Source organism: Limulus polyphemus, unplaced genomic scaffold (genome assembly GCF_000517525.1).
Source record: "Limulus polyphemus unplaced genomic scaffold, Limulus_polyphemus-2.1.2 Scaffold5257, whole genome shotgun sequence".
NCBI classification, from domain to species: domain Eukaryota; kingdom Metazoa; phylum Arthropoda; class Merostomata; order Xiphosura; family Limulidae; genus Limulus; species Limulus polyphemus.
In genome coordinates this window covers 51,675-70,948 of record NW_013670867.1, presented here as the reverse complement: position 1 = coordinate 70,948, position 19,274 = coordinate 51,675, and the positions used below count along the sequence as shown (strand labels likewise).

The 19,274-nt window shown below is 33.3% G+C and overlaps 1 protein-coding gene across 1 annotated transcript in view; it reads left to right on the top strand.

The window, feature by feature from the left end:
* Positions 1-1,274: 1,274 nt before the first annotated feature.
* The window catches only part of LOC106472339 (venom phosphodiesterase 2-like), a 60,137-nt gene continuing 42,137 nt past the window's right edge, over positions 1,275-19,274 (top strand). Inside the window, exons 1-4 of the mRNA XM_013932976.2 lie at positions 1,275-1,402; positions 5,949-6,015; positions 12,114-12,285; positions 15,381-15,500. Of these exons, the coding sequence (XP_013788430.1) occupies positions 5,963-6,015; positions 12,114-12,285; positions 15,381-15,500 (345 nt within the window). The 5' untranslated portion in view covers positions 1,275-1,402; positions 5,949-5,962. The remainder of the gene's footprint in view (positions 1,403-5,948; positions 6,016-12,113; positions 12,286-15,380; positions 15,501-19,274) is intronic.

Sequence of the window (19,274 nt, the reverse complement as noted above, 5' to 3'; positions counted from 1 at the left end):
AAAATCTATGTAGGGCTGGCTACTGAACTTGACAAAAGGAAACAAACAAGAAAGAGATGGAAGTGACCATATCACTTGATCCAGCCAATCATTAGCTTTAGGAGAGCAACCCTATTTTTTCGGAACAGACCTTTACTTTACAGAACCAACCAGATTCTTTCAAATATGTGGTGGTAGTTTTCTTATCTAAAACAGCGTTATTAGTTTCCTTTATACTAATGCCATATAATCTATATTAATAATTTCTTGTCATCACCCCTATGCAATTGGTACAGCCATATGAATCATCATTATTTATGCTAATTACTTAAGCAAATATTACGTGACAATAAACGCTGTTTAATTAGGAGAATTTCATAAAATTTAGTAAATTTGTGATGAAAAGTTGGCAATGAATAATAACTGTCCACCTGTATGATTCTTTTGAAAACTTGAGCTACAAACTGCTAAACTAGTTCTTTTGGCCTAATCAATACTTATGTATATGCACGTCTATTCACGTTATAGTTTTGTTGCTCTAAATCAATATTAATTCGAATGCCAAAAACTAAAAAGGTCCACTGCTACTCTAAGGTGAAGCTGTAGTAAAAATAAACCGGTAAGTCACAATAATTTTTGCTTTAGCGTGCTGAAAAAGTTTAGTTAAATTTGAACGGTTTTTGTTGAATTACTTTGCACTTGACTTATATTTACACCAAATGAGATTCCTAATTGTAAGTTTTAAAGATCTATCAGTGTATCAAGTTAAAAAAAATCTATAATAGTTAAGTATGAATTTCCATCAAATAAAGTTTCCTTACTTTTGATGCGAAAAAGAAAGAACGAAATAGAAGAAACTCAATTAAAATTGGAGATGTTATATCTCGGGTATTTCGCAATAGTTTACTTTAAAATTTGCTATGTGAAGTAAGAGTCCAGTAGAGCACATCAGCTGAAGATATTTGATAGTTTGGATTACCACAGTCCGAGCTAGAGAAGGCGGAAAATCGTTAAACTATCACTCCTGTTTATAACACACTTACTATGGACTTGTTACGTCATCGTTTGACATGTACTTGCTTGGACCTCAGAAGTGACAGAGATAGCACGAAATCTAATGGGTAAGTTATCATCATGTAATTTTACTAGTAAGTTATTGATTTGTAAAGTGATATGTAATGTAATGGTTTATTATTTTCCACCAGACGCCTGCACCTGAAAGTGAAAGATACAAATAAGGCAAGATTGGTTCCTCACATCTTGGATATTAAAGTATGATATCTATTTAATATATTAAAGATAATATGCATTTTACAGGTGGTGCTAGTAGCTGTTGCTCTTTTTGTTGGCGGGTATTTTCGAGGTGTTGAAGTTGGAAAAAAGAAAAGTCTCAAAGATAAAAATACTGACTTACCCTATTCTGGTAATTTATATATATTTGTTCTTAGTATTCAATTTCAAATACTTTTGGTATATACTCCTTAGATATATAACCCGTATAAAATCTATTTGATGAATTATTACATTCAGCAATTATTATTGATTTATAAATATATTAAAAACATGAATTATGATCGGAAAAATGAAAAAGTTGCTTGTAATATGACATATTGAACACAGTAAAGCTTGTATTGTGTGTAAACTATAAACAAATTAATTGATACAATACAGTGGACAGGTGTCTGAATATTAAACTTTTAGTTGTATTAGAGCTTCTCATATCGCTCTTGTGCCTAAAACTAAAAGGTTTTAATAACAGTTGCCTGGAAATTATAGGCCAGTTAGTATGACTTCTCTAGTGGGAAAAATTCTAGAATCTGATAAAAAAAATAAAGGGTTTACAAAATCATTTAGTGAAATATGTTTCGTAAAAACACAGTATGGATTCACTAAAGTAAAATCTTATATTCTGAAGTGTTAGTGTTATCCCATTTTTGAGGATGTTGCTTACTACTTGAGCGATGGAAAATATGTGTACTTGAGGTACTTAGATTTTCAAAGAGCTTTTGATAAAGTACAACACAATAGACTAAATAAGAAAATCACATCAGTAAGGGTTGGTAAAGGCTAGTTAATAGGATTAAAGGGTGGCTAGCAGTGGTGTTGCTAAACACTGGCCCACAAGGCCCATGACCTGGTTATATTCCTTAGTGACCTGAATCTCTTCACGAGCCTGTGATGCCCATAGTGACTGGTTAAAAGAGAGCAAAATATTTTTGTTAATAGAGTGCAGTCAAACTGGACGTTTTTTGAGAATGAGATACAAACAACAAGAGACATTTCATTCTTTAAGGCTGTCCGTGAAAAAGTAAAAAAATTAATCCCACCATTTATTTTTCAGGATACCATTAATTCTTCTCTTACACTGTTATAAAGAGCTGGCTTCTATTATTGCTGATGGCAACTCATTCCATAAGCCAATCATGCTGTCAGGAAAATAAAACTGTCTATGTCAGAGCCTAGCTTGTCTTTTCAGAATTATAGTTTGTGTCCTCTTGTCCTATTGTAGGTTTTAGTCCTGTTGATCCCCCAAATAATCTTGTAAATTTCAGTAAGATCACTTTTTACTCATCTTTTCTCAAAATAAAATAAGTTAAAATATTTTAACTTCCCCTTACAACATAACCATTTTATATCAGGGATCATCCTAGTAGCCTTCATCCATATCCTTTCTTAGATAATAACTAAGGAAATTAAAATTGTACACAGTATACCAACTGAGGCCTAACTAGTGATTTGTATATAGAAAATTACCTCTGTTAGTCGTAGCTTTGCTACTAGCAACAGTGCACTGCTTTGATGTCACCAGTAAACTTTATGAATTCATTAAACCCAGAGCCAGCAATAGCTTAAATGGCACCCCAATAGAAAATTAAAGCTGCATCCATACTCACATTGTATCAAAGGAACCCCCAGATATTTGGCATTCCCAACAAAGTTTTTCTCAAGGGAGCTGCCTATGTTACCCATCCTTAACTGAACCTGAGTAAACTCATTGTTTATTTTTCAGGAAATCACAACTCTAATTTCAAACTTTTGCAAAGGGAGAATGTTATCAAAATTCCCAACCCTTATGAAAAAGGAAATTACATAAGATAACATAATGTTTTGGGACAAATGACATGTTGGTTCATTTCAGATGTCCCATCCTCTAAACTAAACTCAAATAAACAAATAAAACAAAATCTTAAAACCAGCCCTTAACATTCATATACTTATTAATCTTTCTTATAAACTCACTAAAATTTTACTTCCCTCCACAACATCTGAAGGTAACTCATTCCAAAGGCCAATCACCTGTTACAAAAATAAAACTTTCTTAGCTGAAGATGACTCTTACCTTGCCAAAGTTTATATTTATGTCCCTTAGTCCTACTATTCTCACCGTTAAATATGAAAAAAGATTATGCATCAACACAATCAATTCCATTTACAATCTTAAACAATTCAATCAGATCCCCCTCTAACTCTTCTTTTTTCCAGAGAAAACAATTTCAGAGATCTTAATCATTCCTCGTATGACAACGCCTCCATCTCAGGAACCATTCTAGTAACCCTTCTTTGAACCCTTTCCAACAATTCAATGTCCTTCCTAAGGTAAGGAGCCCAAGGCTGAACACAATACTACAAATGTGGCCTAACCAGTGACCTATACAGTGAAATTATAACTTCTTTAGACTTGTATTCAATATTTCTGTAAATATAACCCCCAAATCCCATTTATCCTAAAACTAGCAACAACAACACTACTTGGATGTCTTGAGAGACTTATCAACCATTACACCAAGATCCCTTTCTTTCATGATACTGTTAAGGTTATTCCCATCCAAATTATACTTATAATTCAAATTATGATAACCCACATGCATTATCTTGCATTTATTATAATTAAAACCCATCCACCATTTATTTACCCAACTCACTAAATGTAAATCAGCAGCATCTTCTTCACAGCTGGAAACACCAAATACGTTACTATCATCTGCAAATGTAAGTAATTTATAGACTATTCCCTTATCTATGTCATTGATGTAAATAAAAAAAAAACGAATGACCTAAGACTGAGCCCTGAGATACCCCATTTGTGACACTAATCCAGTCTGACTGAACTCCATTTATAACAACCCTCTGTTTTCTTCTATCCAACCACTTTATCCATTTGACTAAATTATCACCCCCACACACCTAAAGAGAGAGATATATTTTTTGCAAGCATTACTCTGACTAGTAGTATAGTTTATCAAATTTTAGGATTTTTCTGCTAGGCCTGAAGGTCAAGGTGTTTGGAACAGTCTCACTTTGTTTTTCTTATTGCTAGTTGTGCTTTGTTCTTTACATTAATGATATTAATAGAGATAATTAGTACATCAGTAAAGTTAGCTGATAACATTAAACTTGTGGGAAGTGAGGATACTGTGGTGTTAGAGAATGACTTAAATCAGTTGGAGATGTGAACAAATACTTCCCAAATTATATTTAATTATAAGTAATGGATTTGGGTGATTGTAATTTGTATCCCATGTTTAAGTTGTTTTGTCCTCTTCCCTACAGGTAATTGGTATCTTCAGTCTGTTTTAACAAAGGCTTTTTTGCAATAATTCCCAAGCAAAAATTTTCGCGAATTTTTTACTTTATTTTTCACAGGCGTTAATAGGGTGCAAATGCACTTCTGTGTCTATAGCAGAAAAGGTTCTGAAATTTAGGAGCTTTTTATCCACGTGTTAGGGATTAAATTCAACTAAAATGGGAAATCAAAAGAGGAAAAGTGGAATTGGACTCGTATAACTCGCAACATTTGGAGAAATACTAGTGTGACCAACCGACACTTGGCTTTTATGATTATGACGACTTTTATAGTTTTTCATGATAATGTGATTAAACAGCAGTAACAAGAGTATAATTTAAAACAAGAAATTTAAATATATGAAAAATTTTACTTAGATGAAACAATGGGCTAACTAGCGAGATACACTTGTGTCTCGATTATCTGCTGTTTTTTTTATCTACGATATTTTGCTTTCCCCGGACCAGTGCAGATAATCAAGACACCAGTGTACTTTCACAGCAGCAAGTGCATGCCAATGATCACATGATATCAACAACCAATTGATAGTATTGTCTAAACTAACTTCCTTTGGTCTGGTCTGAGTCTAAACATGCGCACTGATTGGTTGAATTGAGAGAAAGAAGAAAAACAAAATTGCACAAAATTAGTAACGTTCTGTGTAACTGCAGTGCTGAAAAAACGTGAAGTGTTGAACCTGCCATTAAAATCTTAGAAACAAAGTTTGATTTAGGACTCGCAGAATGTGAAAATAGTTCTGGACTTCCAAGTGTCCAGAACCATTGTACATTCAAGTTCTATTTAACACAGCCTTATGCACAAATAAAATGGGAGAAAATATTAGGTAGCATAATGAAATCTTCAGTTGCCATGGTGACCTGGTATCTGGGATTTGTCGGGGCTTGTCGTATGGGAATATGTTACAGTATTTGAACTTATTTTCTTTTGTTTACAAGATTATTCAATGGGTTGATATGATAAAAACCTCTGTTTTCTTTCCTCTAACATACGAAGATAATAGGATGAGATGATACAAGTTTAAGATTTAGAAAAGACTGTCTATGCTCCAGCCCCCAGTGGCACAGCGGTATGTCTGCGGACTTACAACGCTAGAATCCGGGTTTCGCTACCCGTGGTGGGCAGAGCACAGATAGCCCATTGTGTAGCTTTGTGCTTAATTACAAACAAAACATACTATGCTCCAGTTAAAACAGCAATAGAGTTGTTGATCTATGTAATGACTTCTTTTTCTTGGAGGTGGATGTGCAGAGATATCCTTGATAAACTGCATGATACCTTGTAGTCCATATGTTATATTTTTATTGTGTGTAGTTTGGTAAATTTTGTTTCATATGTTCTTGAGGTACGAATACTTGCACACTAACATAAACCTGTCATTTAACAGAAAAACTAACATGGATGAATTGGCACAAAGAAAAATGTATTTCTCCAAAGTATCAGTGTCCTCAAGAGTAAGTGTTTGTTTTTATGTATGTTATAATAAATTCTACATGATTGCATACAGTTCTTTTACTTTTTGTAGTGTTTGTTGCTTGTATAAGTAGCTGGAACCAAATAATTAAGTGCCAAAAGTTTAGATTTTTGAAATCTCAGACTTACAAAAAAATATATTGAAATTGAGTATCGGTGTACAATTCTCAGAAAATAGTCAATTGAAAATAAAAACTATAAGTATAGATTATCTTTTGAAACCTTATTATATAAAAGAAGAAAAAAGATTCCTTTTAATATGTACCTCCAGGATTTATCTTTCCTCGATGGTTGCCAAGCTACCTGAAATGCCTGATAACTTGTATTGTTTAGTAATTTACATAGCAGTTTATTTTTTTAACAGATTAATTGAATTTATAATTATCTTAATGTGACTTATATCCTGAAGCCTACAGAATGTTAATAAGGAAAAGACAAACTATTCAAATTAATAGCAATTTTGACCACTAGAAGGAAACTGACTAGTATGAAATGAAGAATATTTTAAAGTGTTAAAATTATAATTTTTTTTTTAAAGTAATAATGAAAAATAGAGATCCATCAAAATTCAAACTTTTACTGTGTTTTCAGGGTAGATACTTTACAAATCTAAACTACCAAGTTTGTAAATGTTACAAGTCTTAACTTGCTTAGATCTTATTGCTTATCTTCATGATATTATCTAGTGTTATTCGTCGATATGTTTTTGGTGTCATGCCAGTTTCTGTAAGTAAATAAATGATTCAATAAAGAGTTTGAATTAAGAAAAAACATTTAACTAAAAACAAAATGTGGTGTTTTCAGCTGAATTGATTTATGTTACAGATGCTAAACAGTGCAAAGTTCCATGTAATATTTATTTAAAAAACAAAGTGGTTGAGAACTCTAAATCAGATGAAGAAAAATCTGTATGAGAGTTGTCAACAAAATGGTAAACCTAATATCAGTATCTCACTGGTCATTTCATGATGTCATACCACAAATAAATATGGGGTCAATGTGGGGTCAACTCTCTACAGATATTTTTAAACACAGTCCTCCATGAGAGTTCAACAATATCTAAAGGGATTTACATATGAAAGTGAATACCATATTTTTATTTTTCATGCGGTGATAATTGTGACAGGAGATGAAGTTCTTGTTGAAGATGAAAGTAGAGATCGGGTTGTGAAAGTTGAAGGGTAAAGTTTACTGTCATTGGTTTCCACAGTAAAAATACTGGTATCTATTTCAGTTTATTGAAGATGAAGGGTAAAGTCTTGTATTTTTTCCCTGTAAATTTATATAAATTAATTATTTAAACACCATGAGTTACTAAAGGTGAAGGGTGATGTTCTATAACATTTTAAGCACACAAAAATAAAGGTAATTAAACTGTAAAAATAAAGATGACTATTTTTCATGTTTTAAATGTACAAATATAGGGTCCATAAATTCAGAGATACCAGTGATGTAGAACAATGTATTTTATACTTGTATAAACAAGAGAGAAACTGGTCAAAATAAATAAGTAAAAATAATAATAAATAAAACAGTTTTCTGATGCTTATCCCAATATTCCACCCGAGTGATTAGACAGCAAGGATCACAGTCATTTCAGTCTTCAGTGTATTAGAACTCTTAGTGTTCTTTGCAAGTTCTGATAACTATAAATGTTCTAAATCATATCTAATACTTCACTGCACTAGCTATATATTTAGTGAGTATCACATGGTCTGCTGCACAGAAATTCCAGAAGTACTTGGTTAGGTAGTGCAAGCAATTACTGCGAGATGCTAAATACATCTCGCAACCATCAATCTCTCAATAACTGGGAAAGTAAAGGTCATAATGCCCTTACAACTTTCAAATATTTTCTAATTTGTAGTATTCGTTGAAAGTTATGTAAACTGTCGAAGATTCAAACGTTGAATTAGCTATCTTAACTTTATGATAATCAAGTAGCTATCACACGATGTCCCATATACATCTCTCGATGGAACTCTGCTGCATAGCTTTTAATCAACTTTAAAATAATCACAACTAGTATGTACCACTTTCATAGTGACCATCTTAACCACTGGACAGTTAGCCAAGGTCGAAAAGTTGATGTTGGCAGTTTGACCAATCATTGGAGTAGTCACACTGTTTCTCAATTGGCATTTTTGGTCTTACCATTCTTTTGCAACCAGAAAAGTACTACCAGCATCTTGCTCTTTTTCCAAATGTTTGATATAATCAAACATTGGTCTGCCCAAATTCAATATAAGGCTCACTGCTGAGTCCGGCAATTCCCAGCATGGGTATTGTTTGGTATCTTGACAAATGTGTAGTCCTTGCTCCTGGGTGGCTGTCAGCAGCTCATTATTCAGATCCACATAACCCATGAGTCCTCTAGAACCCATAATGGTTGTGATAGCATGCTTCCATATGGGTCACCATTTTATCACGGAGCTGCTTGCTGTTTTTCTTGTTGGCAAGACACTCACAGCTGGTGTTCGGTGTCATTTGGCTTGTTATTGGTGACAAGGACCAAGGTTAAGGTCAGGTTAAGGTCTGAACAGTGATAACCTGGATGCCCCAGATATTGCCCCACTTGGTCTCAAAACCAGCAAATTACCACATCAATCTATGCTTTCTTTGCACCAACATTCAAGTTCAGGAGGAAAAACAGCTCAGGAATTCACTGGCCACAATAATTGATGAACCTGTGACTTAATCAAGAACAAAAAAGATTTATGTCTTGGAAAGGATTTCTCCTAGATCATGTCACGTTGTCACATCACAAACCATCTTTTACTAAGTTCTCTCCTTGCACATGGATATTTACAAGTGTTACTGAATTACAAATAGTGAGGGAATGTCTCCAGGTTGATCTACACAGTTGATCTCAGCACATAGTCTTCTACTGACATCTGTGAGAGAGTTCAATAATGATGCTTAAAGGGGCTTGGCCTATATCAGTAAGTAAATCATCTACAAGTTCACTTGACGCGTACTGTAACCAGATCTATATTGTTAAAACCTAATAGGTTAAAATTCAAGGAACTTGTGTAAAGATACTAAAATACTCAAACGATCAATGTTGTATTATAAACAATTAAAATTTTTTTTTGATTTAAAAAGTGATCAGTGGTCATAAAAGATGCTCTACATGTTTAGACCTCATTCACATCATTTTCAGGAAAAACAAATGTACAACATATAAGAACAAAAAGCCATGGTCACGTGACTCCTAGTTTACATGTTTAAAAAGATCAAAAAATAACTCATTTACCATTTACTCACTTTCTGATTTTCTAACCCTTCATCCTTATTTAAATTGAAATTATTTTTCTGTCATTCATTACTCATTTTGTTTCTCTAACCAAAATAAGTTTTGTCCCAGTGTAATTTGCATGCTCAACTAGTGCAGTTTTAACATTTCTTTTAAGTTTTAAATTTCTTCCAGTTTGACCAATGTGTACTCAGTCACATTCAATTTTATTAATCAAATTTATTTCATCTTTAGTTTTGTTTAATATTTTATTCAGTGGTCTGTAAATGGGAATAATATTTTTGTTTTGTTTCTTAAATTTACCAAACATATGACATGACAAACCTGGGACATGGTAAAAACAACATTTCTTTTTTTATCTATTTCATCAAATGTTCATTTTATTTTACTTTTTTTTATCATCATTTGTCATTTTGTTACATTTTTTCACACCTGTATCAACAATATGAGGTGAGAAATCTCTATCTAATGCTACATGTTTGGTTAATTAACAGTTTGTTTTTTAAATCTTCTGGATTAGAACATAGCTTTAAAAACATGTAAACATAAGAGTAAAAAGCTAACATTTTTTGATTCTTTGTGTGGTGGCATGATAACAGGAAAAGACCATAGTTTTAACTTATTTTTAGTTTTCTTAACTACTATGTCCAAAAACGGTAAACTGTTATTTTCTTCAACTTCATATGTAAATTGAATAGCGGGTTTAAGGTTATTTAAGTAATTTAAGCAAAAACTAGCAAGTTTTCTTTACCGTATTGCCATGCTACAAAAGCGTCATTTACATACCTAACCTATATTTCTGGTTTACGTTTAGCATTCTGTAAAGCATCAGTTTTAAATATATTCATGAAAAGATCACACAGCAATGGAGAACCCATAGCTAAGCCTTCAGTCTGTTTATAGATCTTATTATTAAATTGAAAAAATGAATCTTCCACAGAAGTTTTTGTTAAATTTATCGAGTCTAAAATTTCAATGACTGGCATTTGTTCACTGGTAATTTGTCTTCAAAACAATTGATAACTTTATCAATGGGTAATTTCATGGATTACAAGATGGTACTTTCATGGATAGTGATACAATATCACAAGATGGTACTTTCATGGATTGTGATACAATATCACAAGATGGTACTTTCATGGATTACAAGATGGTACTTTCATGGATAGTGATACAATATCACAAGATGGTACTTTCATGGATTACAAGATGGTACTTTCATGGATAGTGATACAATATCACAAGTATAGCATCATTATTTCGATCTACCTTTCTTATTTTTTCTACACATTCTATAGAATGTTTAATGGTTTAAGTATTTTTATCATTAAGGGAAGAATATTTACATACTGACAATTTAGCTACATTACAAAAGGATAAACCTATGTTTGATACTATACATCTATAGGAATCTCATATTTTGTGAACTTTTGGTAAAGCATAAAATCTTTGAATTACATAACTTCTTGAAACCAAATATTTTTTCTCGGGGGGGGGGGGTAATCATATACAGTTTGTAAGTTTTTTTTTGATCAATTCTTGAAGTCTCTTAAAAGGGTTGTCTTTAACCTTTTCATATCCTCTTCATTTTGGATAACTACTTGACCACCTTTTTCAGCTTTACAAGTTACAATATCCCAATCATTTAATGCCTTTATAACTTCAAATTGACTTTAAAATTACTTACTAACTATTACTTACTATACAGCTTTAATGATATCAACTTTATTAATGTTCTTTATTTTATTCAAACCTGTTTCCACTTCTGTAATAAAATTTTGTTTCCAGACATTTTTGGGTTTACAAGCAAATCCCATCCCCTTCTTAAGTACATCAACCTGTTTATCTGATTTGTTAAGAGTTTTTAAAGAGCTTTTCTAGTTTTAATTTATATTTCTCCAACTTTCCTTGAGTTCGTGTCCAAATATTTTTCTCCCACTTGTTCCATTTTTCTTTGCTGATTTCTTTCCGTACAACACTTCTGTTGAATTAAAATTCTCCAAATCCATTTTGCAGTCTTCTGCAAACAGTAGTCGATACAACTCTCTTTGATGTTACATCTTATGTTTATGAATTTTTGTATAATATCGTTTTTGTTTTTACATTTCACTAGGAAATTTAATTGAAGTAGTTGTTTAAAACATGATTAATAAATTTACAGGTTTTGGTACTATTTTCCTCCGTTATAACTCAGTTAACATTTTTATATTACCTTTATATGCATGTTGTTTATTCAAGGCTGTGAACATTGTTTTTTTATCACTTAATTTAATGTTTTTTTTAATGTTACATTTACATGCATATTGTCATTTCAAGGCTATGATATTACCTTCAAAAAAGACAAATGCTTCAGTCCTGCTTTTTCATATTTCCTGGTGTTTCAAAACAAAAAATTTCTAACACAAAATATAAATTTTCTAAATATCCAATTATTTCTAGAGTTATAAAGATAGATGTACATTTTATTTCTTTGAGTTTATCTTAATAATCTGTTTATCAGATCATTATTGCTAAGTTTGTGTTACACTCGGTCTTCATTCGAACATTGTCATGTTTATGAAAAGGGTTATATTTAGTAAAATTGTTATTGTTTCATATTTTTCTGCAGTTTTTCACAAAGAAATATTCACGGCAAAGTCTATACTGGAGCCACATATTTTACTTCAAGACTTGCTGTTGTATTTTTAAAGTACAATCCCCTTTAAAAAAAAGATTTGTTCATTTTAAAGAAATTTATAGATTCTTTATGAAAAAATAATATAAAACGTTAATATCAATTAATAAGATCAGTTTGTCTCTTCTCACATTTATTTTGTTTCTTAGTTTTCAGGAAGCTCCTCTGTTATTGATATCTCTAGATGGCTTTCGACCGGATTACCTCAAACGTAATATTACTCCCAATATCAATCACTTGGCAGAATGTGGTATCTTGGCTCCGTACATGCGTCCCGTGTTTCCAACAAAGACATTCCCCAACCATTACAGCATAGTAACAGTACGTTTTATGTCCAGGTGATTTAATGATAACTTCAAAAGTATAAAGCTAAGAACTTTGAATGAATTATTTTGATAAATGAAGTACTTATAATGCACGTTATTTAAAATTATTGTTGTAATGTAGTAAGAACAGGTGTTTTCTTTGTTTGTTGTTTGTATTTGCTTATAAACATGTGACATTAGAAGAAAAAGTGGAGGTTTTAATTTCTTAGAAAACCGTAAAATTTACTGTTGAACAGTAAAAAATTCAAGTCGAAGAGGTGTTTTAAGGATTGGAAGCTCATTTGAAAAATCTGTTTAATGTCATAATCTTATTGTTAATTTATTTTTGTGAATAGAATATTACCATTAGATCTTAAAGTCGTAAAAAAAAGCTATATATTTAAAAACAATGTTTTTTTTGTTAAAGTTGTTTAAATTATGTAATTTAGCAACATCATAGAAGGAAAATTTGTTGATGCTTTTTTTTAAGACTTTTTGAGTTTCCTGAATAAGGACATGGATAGCGGCAAGTATCGGTAAATTGTTACTCGGATAACCCAGTTACGGCTTAATTCGAGGCCGTTGCCAGTTCAAAATTTTCCTTACTACTATGTGAAACCATTGCTTCTTGTTTTATCTTATACTTGGTTTTATTTATATTGCAGCATGTGTCAACATTCGGTTGTTGTAGAAGTTCTTTCACTTTGGAAATACTAGATACAGAACTTCAGAATTTTTTGATGGTTTACAGCATACGAGGAAATACAGAACATGCTTGAGGATTTAGTTTCTCTCTGATTCTAAAAAAAAATCTTAATATTTCAACTCATTGAAATTAGTTAATATATTTTATTTTCAAATGGAGGACTGATTTAATAAGCTATTCTATTAATGCACAAATGAATAATCATAACTTTAAAATAAAGGAAAATAGGGGTTTAATTAATTCTGATACCTGGGTCATCTCCACAATGTGACATTACAGTTCTTAAACTTTGTAGACAAAGTCAAATCAATTAATCAGTTACAAGTCAGTTTGAACATAACAGGTAACTAGTTAGATAAATTTCAAACTGTGTCCCCCTAGAGACAAATGTTAGAAATCCAAAATGGCCACCAAAATCTTATATATCCTGCATATATCTGTGTGAACACTATTTTAATAGGGACAAACTAATAAATGAACCAAGTTAATAAATTTTTTTACAGGTGAAATAACTTAAATTTATTAAGTCGAAATAAATAACCAGATCTACTTCACTCATTTCTTGCTAATCAGCACTTTATGAAAAGTTTTTTGAATGTTAAGGCATCATCAACCAGAGGGCCTAAGAAAAAAACTCCTGAAATTGCTTGAGCACTTCTAAGTGTATTGGAATCTTAAGGATAGCTGTTCTGGGGGCTACTCTAGCTTAAGGAATATTTATGAGGGAGAGAACACGTCCTTTACAGAAATTAATAAGATTTAAAGCCATTAAAGTCATTGTTATAGAGGGTGGGATCATAGATAATGAACAGCTAGCACATGTTGAAGCCCATTAAGAAGTATAGCTGGTGAACACTTGTATTCCTGGCATGCAAAAGTGTTTTCCTTGAGCACTCTGGTTTCCCCCACATCAACATTCCACAGGGAAGATTCTCCTCCCTCCCTGAAAAGGGCTGTTAGCCCTCGAGGAATTTTAAAGAATGTTAAAAAATTTCAAAAGTCTGGAAATAAAAATTCCATTAAATTCCAACAACAATCAGATTTATAAAATCTCTTCTTTAAGAAAGTATTCTGAAAATCTAATATGTATTAACCATAGATAACCAGGTGAAATGATTTATTTCAGCCAATATCTTTATATAAACCAGAACTTGTGTGCTTGGCCCACTTCTTGCTCGTCCATACCACGTGACTTCATCATTAACACACTGAAAACATCATCACATTTTTCATTCTTTCCATTCTTCTCGTCAGTCGTTTCCTTCTTCACTGCAACTCTGATAGCTCCTTCGATAGAAGAAATCAAAACGTCACAGTAAAAGAAACTACTCATTTGTGTTAAAACAAACCACAAAATTGTTTCTGAATATCTCCAGTTGTCTTTGCAATCTTAGGAAGATGTCAAATGGAAAATTCCTACCGAGACGATTGCAACACTTGTAGTGATTCCACTAGGAATGTATCTAAAAATCAGTTTTTTAATGCGGTTTTGTACCATTATAGTCATGGCAACATTAAGATATAATCAAAAATAACCGAGGAAAGTAGCTGAAAAGATTGTTGCTTCAAATTCTGATATAACAATTGACTGTATACAAATGTATAGAATCAGGTATGGTTTCAGTAATTTGAAATCTGAATCTGAGGTTTCCCATCTGAAACATCTCCACATTGTTCTATATTATACGCAGTAATTGCATAAATTATGTTATATTATTATATGCATAAATTATGTTATATTATTATATGCATAAATTATGTTATATTATTATATGCATAAATTATGTTATATTATTATATGCATAAATTATGTTATATTATTATATGCATAAATTATGTTATATTATTATATGCATAAATTATGTTATATTATTATATGCATAAATTATGTTCGCAACATTTTTCATCAGCATTTTAGATTTAATTAATTTTTTGAAATATGGAAGTCAAGTGTGGTTTATATTCTGCAAAATTAGAAGGAATATTTATTGTATATTGCACACAAATTCTTAATGAAAACAAGAGGAACTTGAAGGTATCGTTAGCCTTTATATGCCAGATTTATTTACACTTGTCTGTATTTCAATCTTATAAGTATTAATATGTTTAATTAGAAATGAATAAAAAACCCTATAACCCGAGCGCTTTCGAAAGATGAACTGAAGAAGAAAGGTCTGCCTTTTGAAAGCGCTCGGGTTATAGGGATGTTATTCATTTCTATCTAAACTTCTTGAACCTGCGTGTTTTTCTAACATCATGAATATTTTGTTGTCCTTAAAGTTAAAAGCATAAGATGAAAAAAATGAGTACACAATCCTTGAGTCTTATAGAATGGAGTATATCGAACAGAAAAAGCAGCTTGAGCCACAAAATCCTAACTTATAATGATGGATGGTACATTTCAGGGTCTCTACCCCGAGTCTCACGGAATTGTAGGAAACAAGTTCTATGATCCTAACTTGCATCAGTTGTTCAGACTTGGTAGTTCACAATCTTCAAACCCTGAGTGGTGGCTTGGAGAACCGGTATGTAAAATTTTCAAGACTTTTTGTGTTTTTATTTGATTTTGTTTTTACAAGTAATTGTTAACATACACTTTCTGAATCTAGCAATAATCATAATTGCTTAAGCTTGAACTATTAAGCTGCACTACATGTACTTATATTTGTATTTTTTAGTTTGAAAAGTTACTATTATTTTTTATTAATGATACCAAATAATTTTAAAAACAGTTTCTTAAAATAGTTACAATGTTTTTTATTATTATGAAATAACGGGCCGGCATGGTTAGGTGGTAAGGGCGCTCGACTCGCAATCTCAGGTTCAAGGGTTCGAATCCACTGTCCCATCAAACATGCTCGCCCTTTCAGCCGTGGGGGCATTATAATGTGATGGTCAATCCCACTATTCGTTGGTAAAAGAGTAGCCCAAGAGTTGGCGGTGGATGGTGATGACTAGCTGCCTTCCCTCTAGTCTTACACTGCTAAATTAGGGACGACTGGCACAGATAGCCCTCGTGTAGCTTTGCGCAAAATTAAAAAACAAACAGTTATGAAATATGGAATCCGAGCATGGCTTGGTGATTAGGGCACTTGACTCCCCAATCACAGATCCTAAACATTTTCACCCTTTCAGTCAAGATAGCATTATTACTGGGCAGTCATTGCCACTTTTTGTTTGTAAAGAGTAGCCCAATAACTGCCAAAATGAGAGGAGTTGACTAGCTTCCTTCCCTCTAGTTTATTACTTCTGAATTAGGGATGACATTTGCAAGTAGTCCAAGAGTAGCCTAACATGAAATTCAACAAACTAGCAAAACAAATAAAGAATGCTATTTTGTGGCCATTTTGTGTGATTGCTTAATCTTTTAGTTTTCAAAGGAATTTCACTTTATTCTAAGCAATTAAGGAAAGCACTTGCTTAAAATTAGGGTAAACACCTAAATTGCAATAGTTAGTATTGCTTTTCTGGTAGCTAAGCAGTAAGCTCGAGTGTGGATAAAATTTAGAGTTTGTGGTGGGTACAGCTCAGATAACAAGAGGCCATTGTGAAGGAAGATATGGTCCACAAATGTACAAACCAAAATATTTAACAAACAAACAGTCAAAGCAAACACAAGTGCCAGTGTTTATCGTAGATGTGTACTTTCTGTTATAAATCTAGTGTGCTCTTCTTTGCAAGTTCAACCACAAATAAAGTTAAATGTAAAAAAGCAAAATACAAAATAAACCTCAAATGCTTAGTCTGCATTAAGCAAAAAGCTACCTCTAACTTCCTCAAAAGTTAAAGCCTACATCAGTCTACGATTAACTAAAGCAAGGTTTGCTAAAAATCACTAATGTAGATGTTACAAAAATTAGTTATTGTCCTAAAGTACTCTTATGGGTAAATCTGGCTTTATGTACAAAATAATAATATCAACAAAGACGTTTGCACACGACGCCTCCATTCACTGTGATCTGAGTGCAAGGCTCTGACAGTGTCTGGCCATTATCCACACCGACAACAGAAGAGAGAGCCATCCATTTAACATCAAAAGCTCCCTTTTCTGTAAGAAAATGTGGGTAATTGCAAATTAGTGAATTTGTGACTCGTACACATGAGAAGGGGAAAGTTGAGTGACTTGTATGAGTGACTGTGTCCGAACTGAACTGTAAGAAAATGCAGAAATTGGGAGAACTGACCTGTTAAATAAGAGAGGTGAGCTAATGCATAGTAAAGTCTTGTACCACGCACACACACACACACACACACATATATATATATCCCAACACCATATCTTACCTCCTCTCACAAAAGGCTTTCTCAACATATACTGCCCTCTATTGGTACAAATTTTTGGTCAGCACTAGGCTTAGTACTTCCACTTATTTCTGTATACTAACATGCAAACTACCCGTGTCATAATTAGCACCCTCTCTAATCATGCAGCTGTTAACCATTTCTCGATTTTCAGTCTTATTGAACAGAAGTGTTTTTGCTCATGGTTTGATTAACTTATCCACAAGTTTTTACTTACTCAATTTTTCTGCTTCAGTTTCATTGTTATTTACCATTTTCGTTCTTTTTCTTGGAGAGTTATGACTTATTTTATCATCTTTACTTTTTCACTCTCGAGAGTTTTGCACTCGCACTTCCAGGTGGTCAACTGCAGCAGAATTATTTATCACGTCCAACAGATTGAAATCACGATTCTTGGCTCAGGAAGTGAGGGCTCTGGTTTGTTAGGAGTTTACCATATTTTCCTGCTATAATCAGAACTAACTGTTGATTATTCTCTCATACCTGCTCAGTGATCGGCAAGAAGCAGATTTGGACAGCCTTTTTTTCCCCCTTGTAAATATGCCTTGCTGTCACGTGTCATACTGGGAGAATTGCCCAGACTACCTTCCATTTTTGTGGAATTGATTATTCAGGTATGCTGTGTTCTGTTGTTATCTATTGCTGTGTTCCACCCATGCCCTTCTTGGAGATGTGCTTTTGCATCATTATTTAGTGTTTCCTCATTCCCAGTATACTGAGGTTCATGAGAGTCATTTTGGGGGAGCATTTGCATTTGGGGGTCAGTATGCTTCGACCCCCATGTACTATGGATGATACTTTTTTTGCTTATCATCATTCTAACTTTCCTTATTTGGAGTCACAGTATTTGGTGTCACTTCTCCCTTTGTGGGATCGTACCTCGATACTTCAATTACCTTTTTCTGTATTTATCTTACTCTGACCACTCTTCTTGGGTCAGGGCCAGTGGGGGCCAGACGTCTTCAATTTGCTCACATTTGAAGTTTCTTGGTAGTTGATCCATGGGTTCTGAAAATTGTTTCAGTAACTCTGGTCCTCTACTTTCATCCATCTCCCACATTGTCTCACTCCAGGTTTGTGGATGATAAAGATTGCTTTGTTCATCACGGTGTGTGTTTTAGTTTCGAGCACTTCCATTTGGACTTTTGTATCTTGTCGAGTGGTCCTGATTCATACCACAGGCTTTTGTTTGCAACATTATATAGATGCCTTGCTGTTTCTTGCCTCCTTTTTTTGCTGTGGGTGATAAGTATTTCGTTCTTTATTGCAAGTTTGAATCGTACTCTGTTGCGATGCGAGTATACTTAATCTTAAATCTGCACTGTATGACCTGTGATGATATACCAGGTTAGATGACTGTGACATTGAGGCTCTTCCTACCATAAACCTGGTGTACAATTCCAGATACCACCAGGTGTTGGTTGATCTACTCCGCCTCTGCTTTCAAAATACAATTTCGTAACATATCCAGGTCATATTATGCCTACTGTTGAAATGGGGGGAGGGGGGTGTTCTGCAGGACTGCTCGTAGGTGTACCTTGTGGTCTTTTGCTTCATAAATATGTTTGTCCTGGACCGTACACTCATGGACTAAATGGACTAACATGAGCAAAGCAGACTGGGATTGTTGCCCGTTTCTGATGATCCACGGCATTTGATGCTCGTCCTACGACGGACCTGATGTACAATTCCAGATTCTGCCAGGTGTAGCAAGATGCACTCCATCATTGTAATCGCTTTGTTTTTCAATATAGGGTATCACAGTTACCCATTGCACTTTCTTCGGTGCTGTGATTTTATGGACTATCCACTGCATTCTTTCCCTCCTTCTTCTAGTGGAGTGTTGGAGTCCTAGCTGCTGGGGTGGTGGATCATGGACACCTGTCCTCCGGAGTGTGCACAGTACCACTAAGTTGAGAGTAGGGCGGTGGCATTCTGCCAGTGTAGATGGCTTGATGACCTTCCTACCATGGACCTATTGTATAATTTCAGATGTT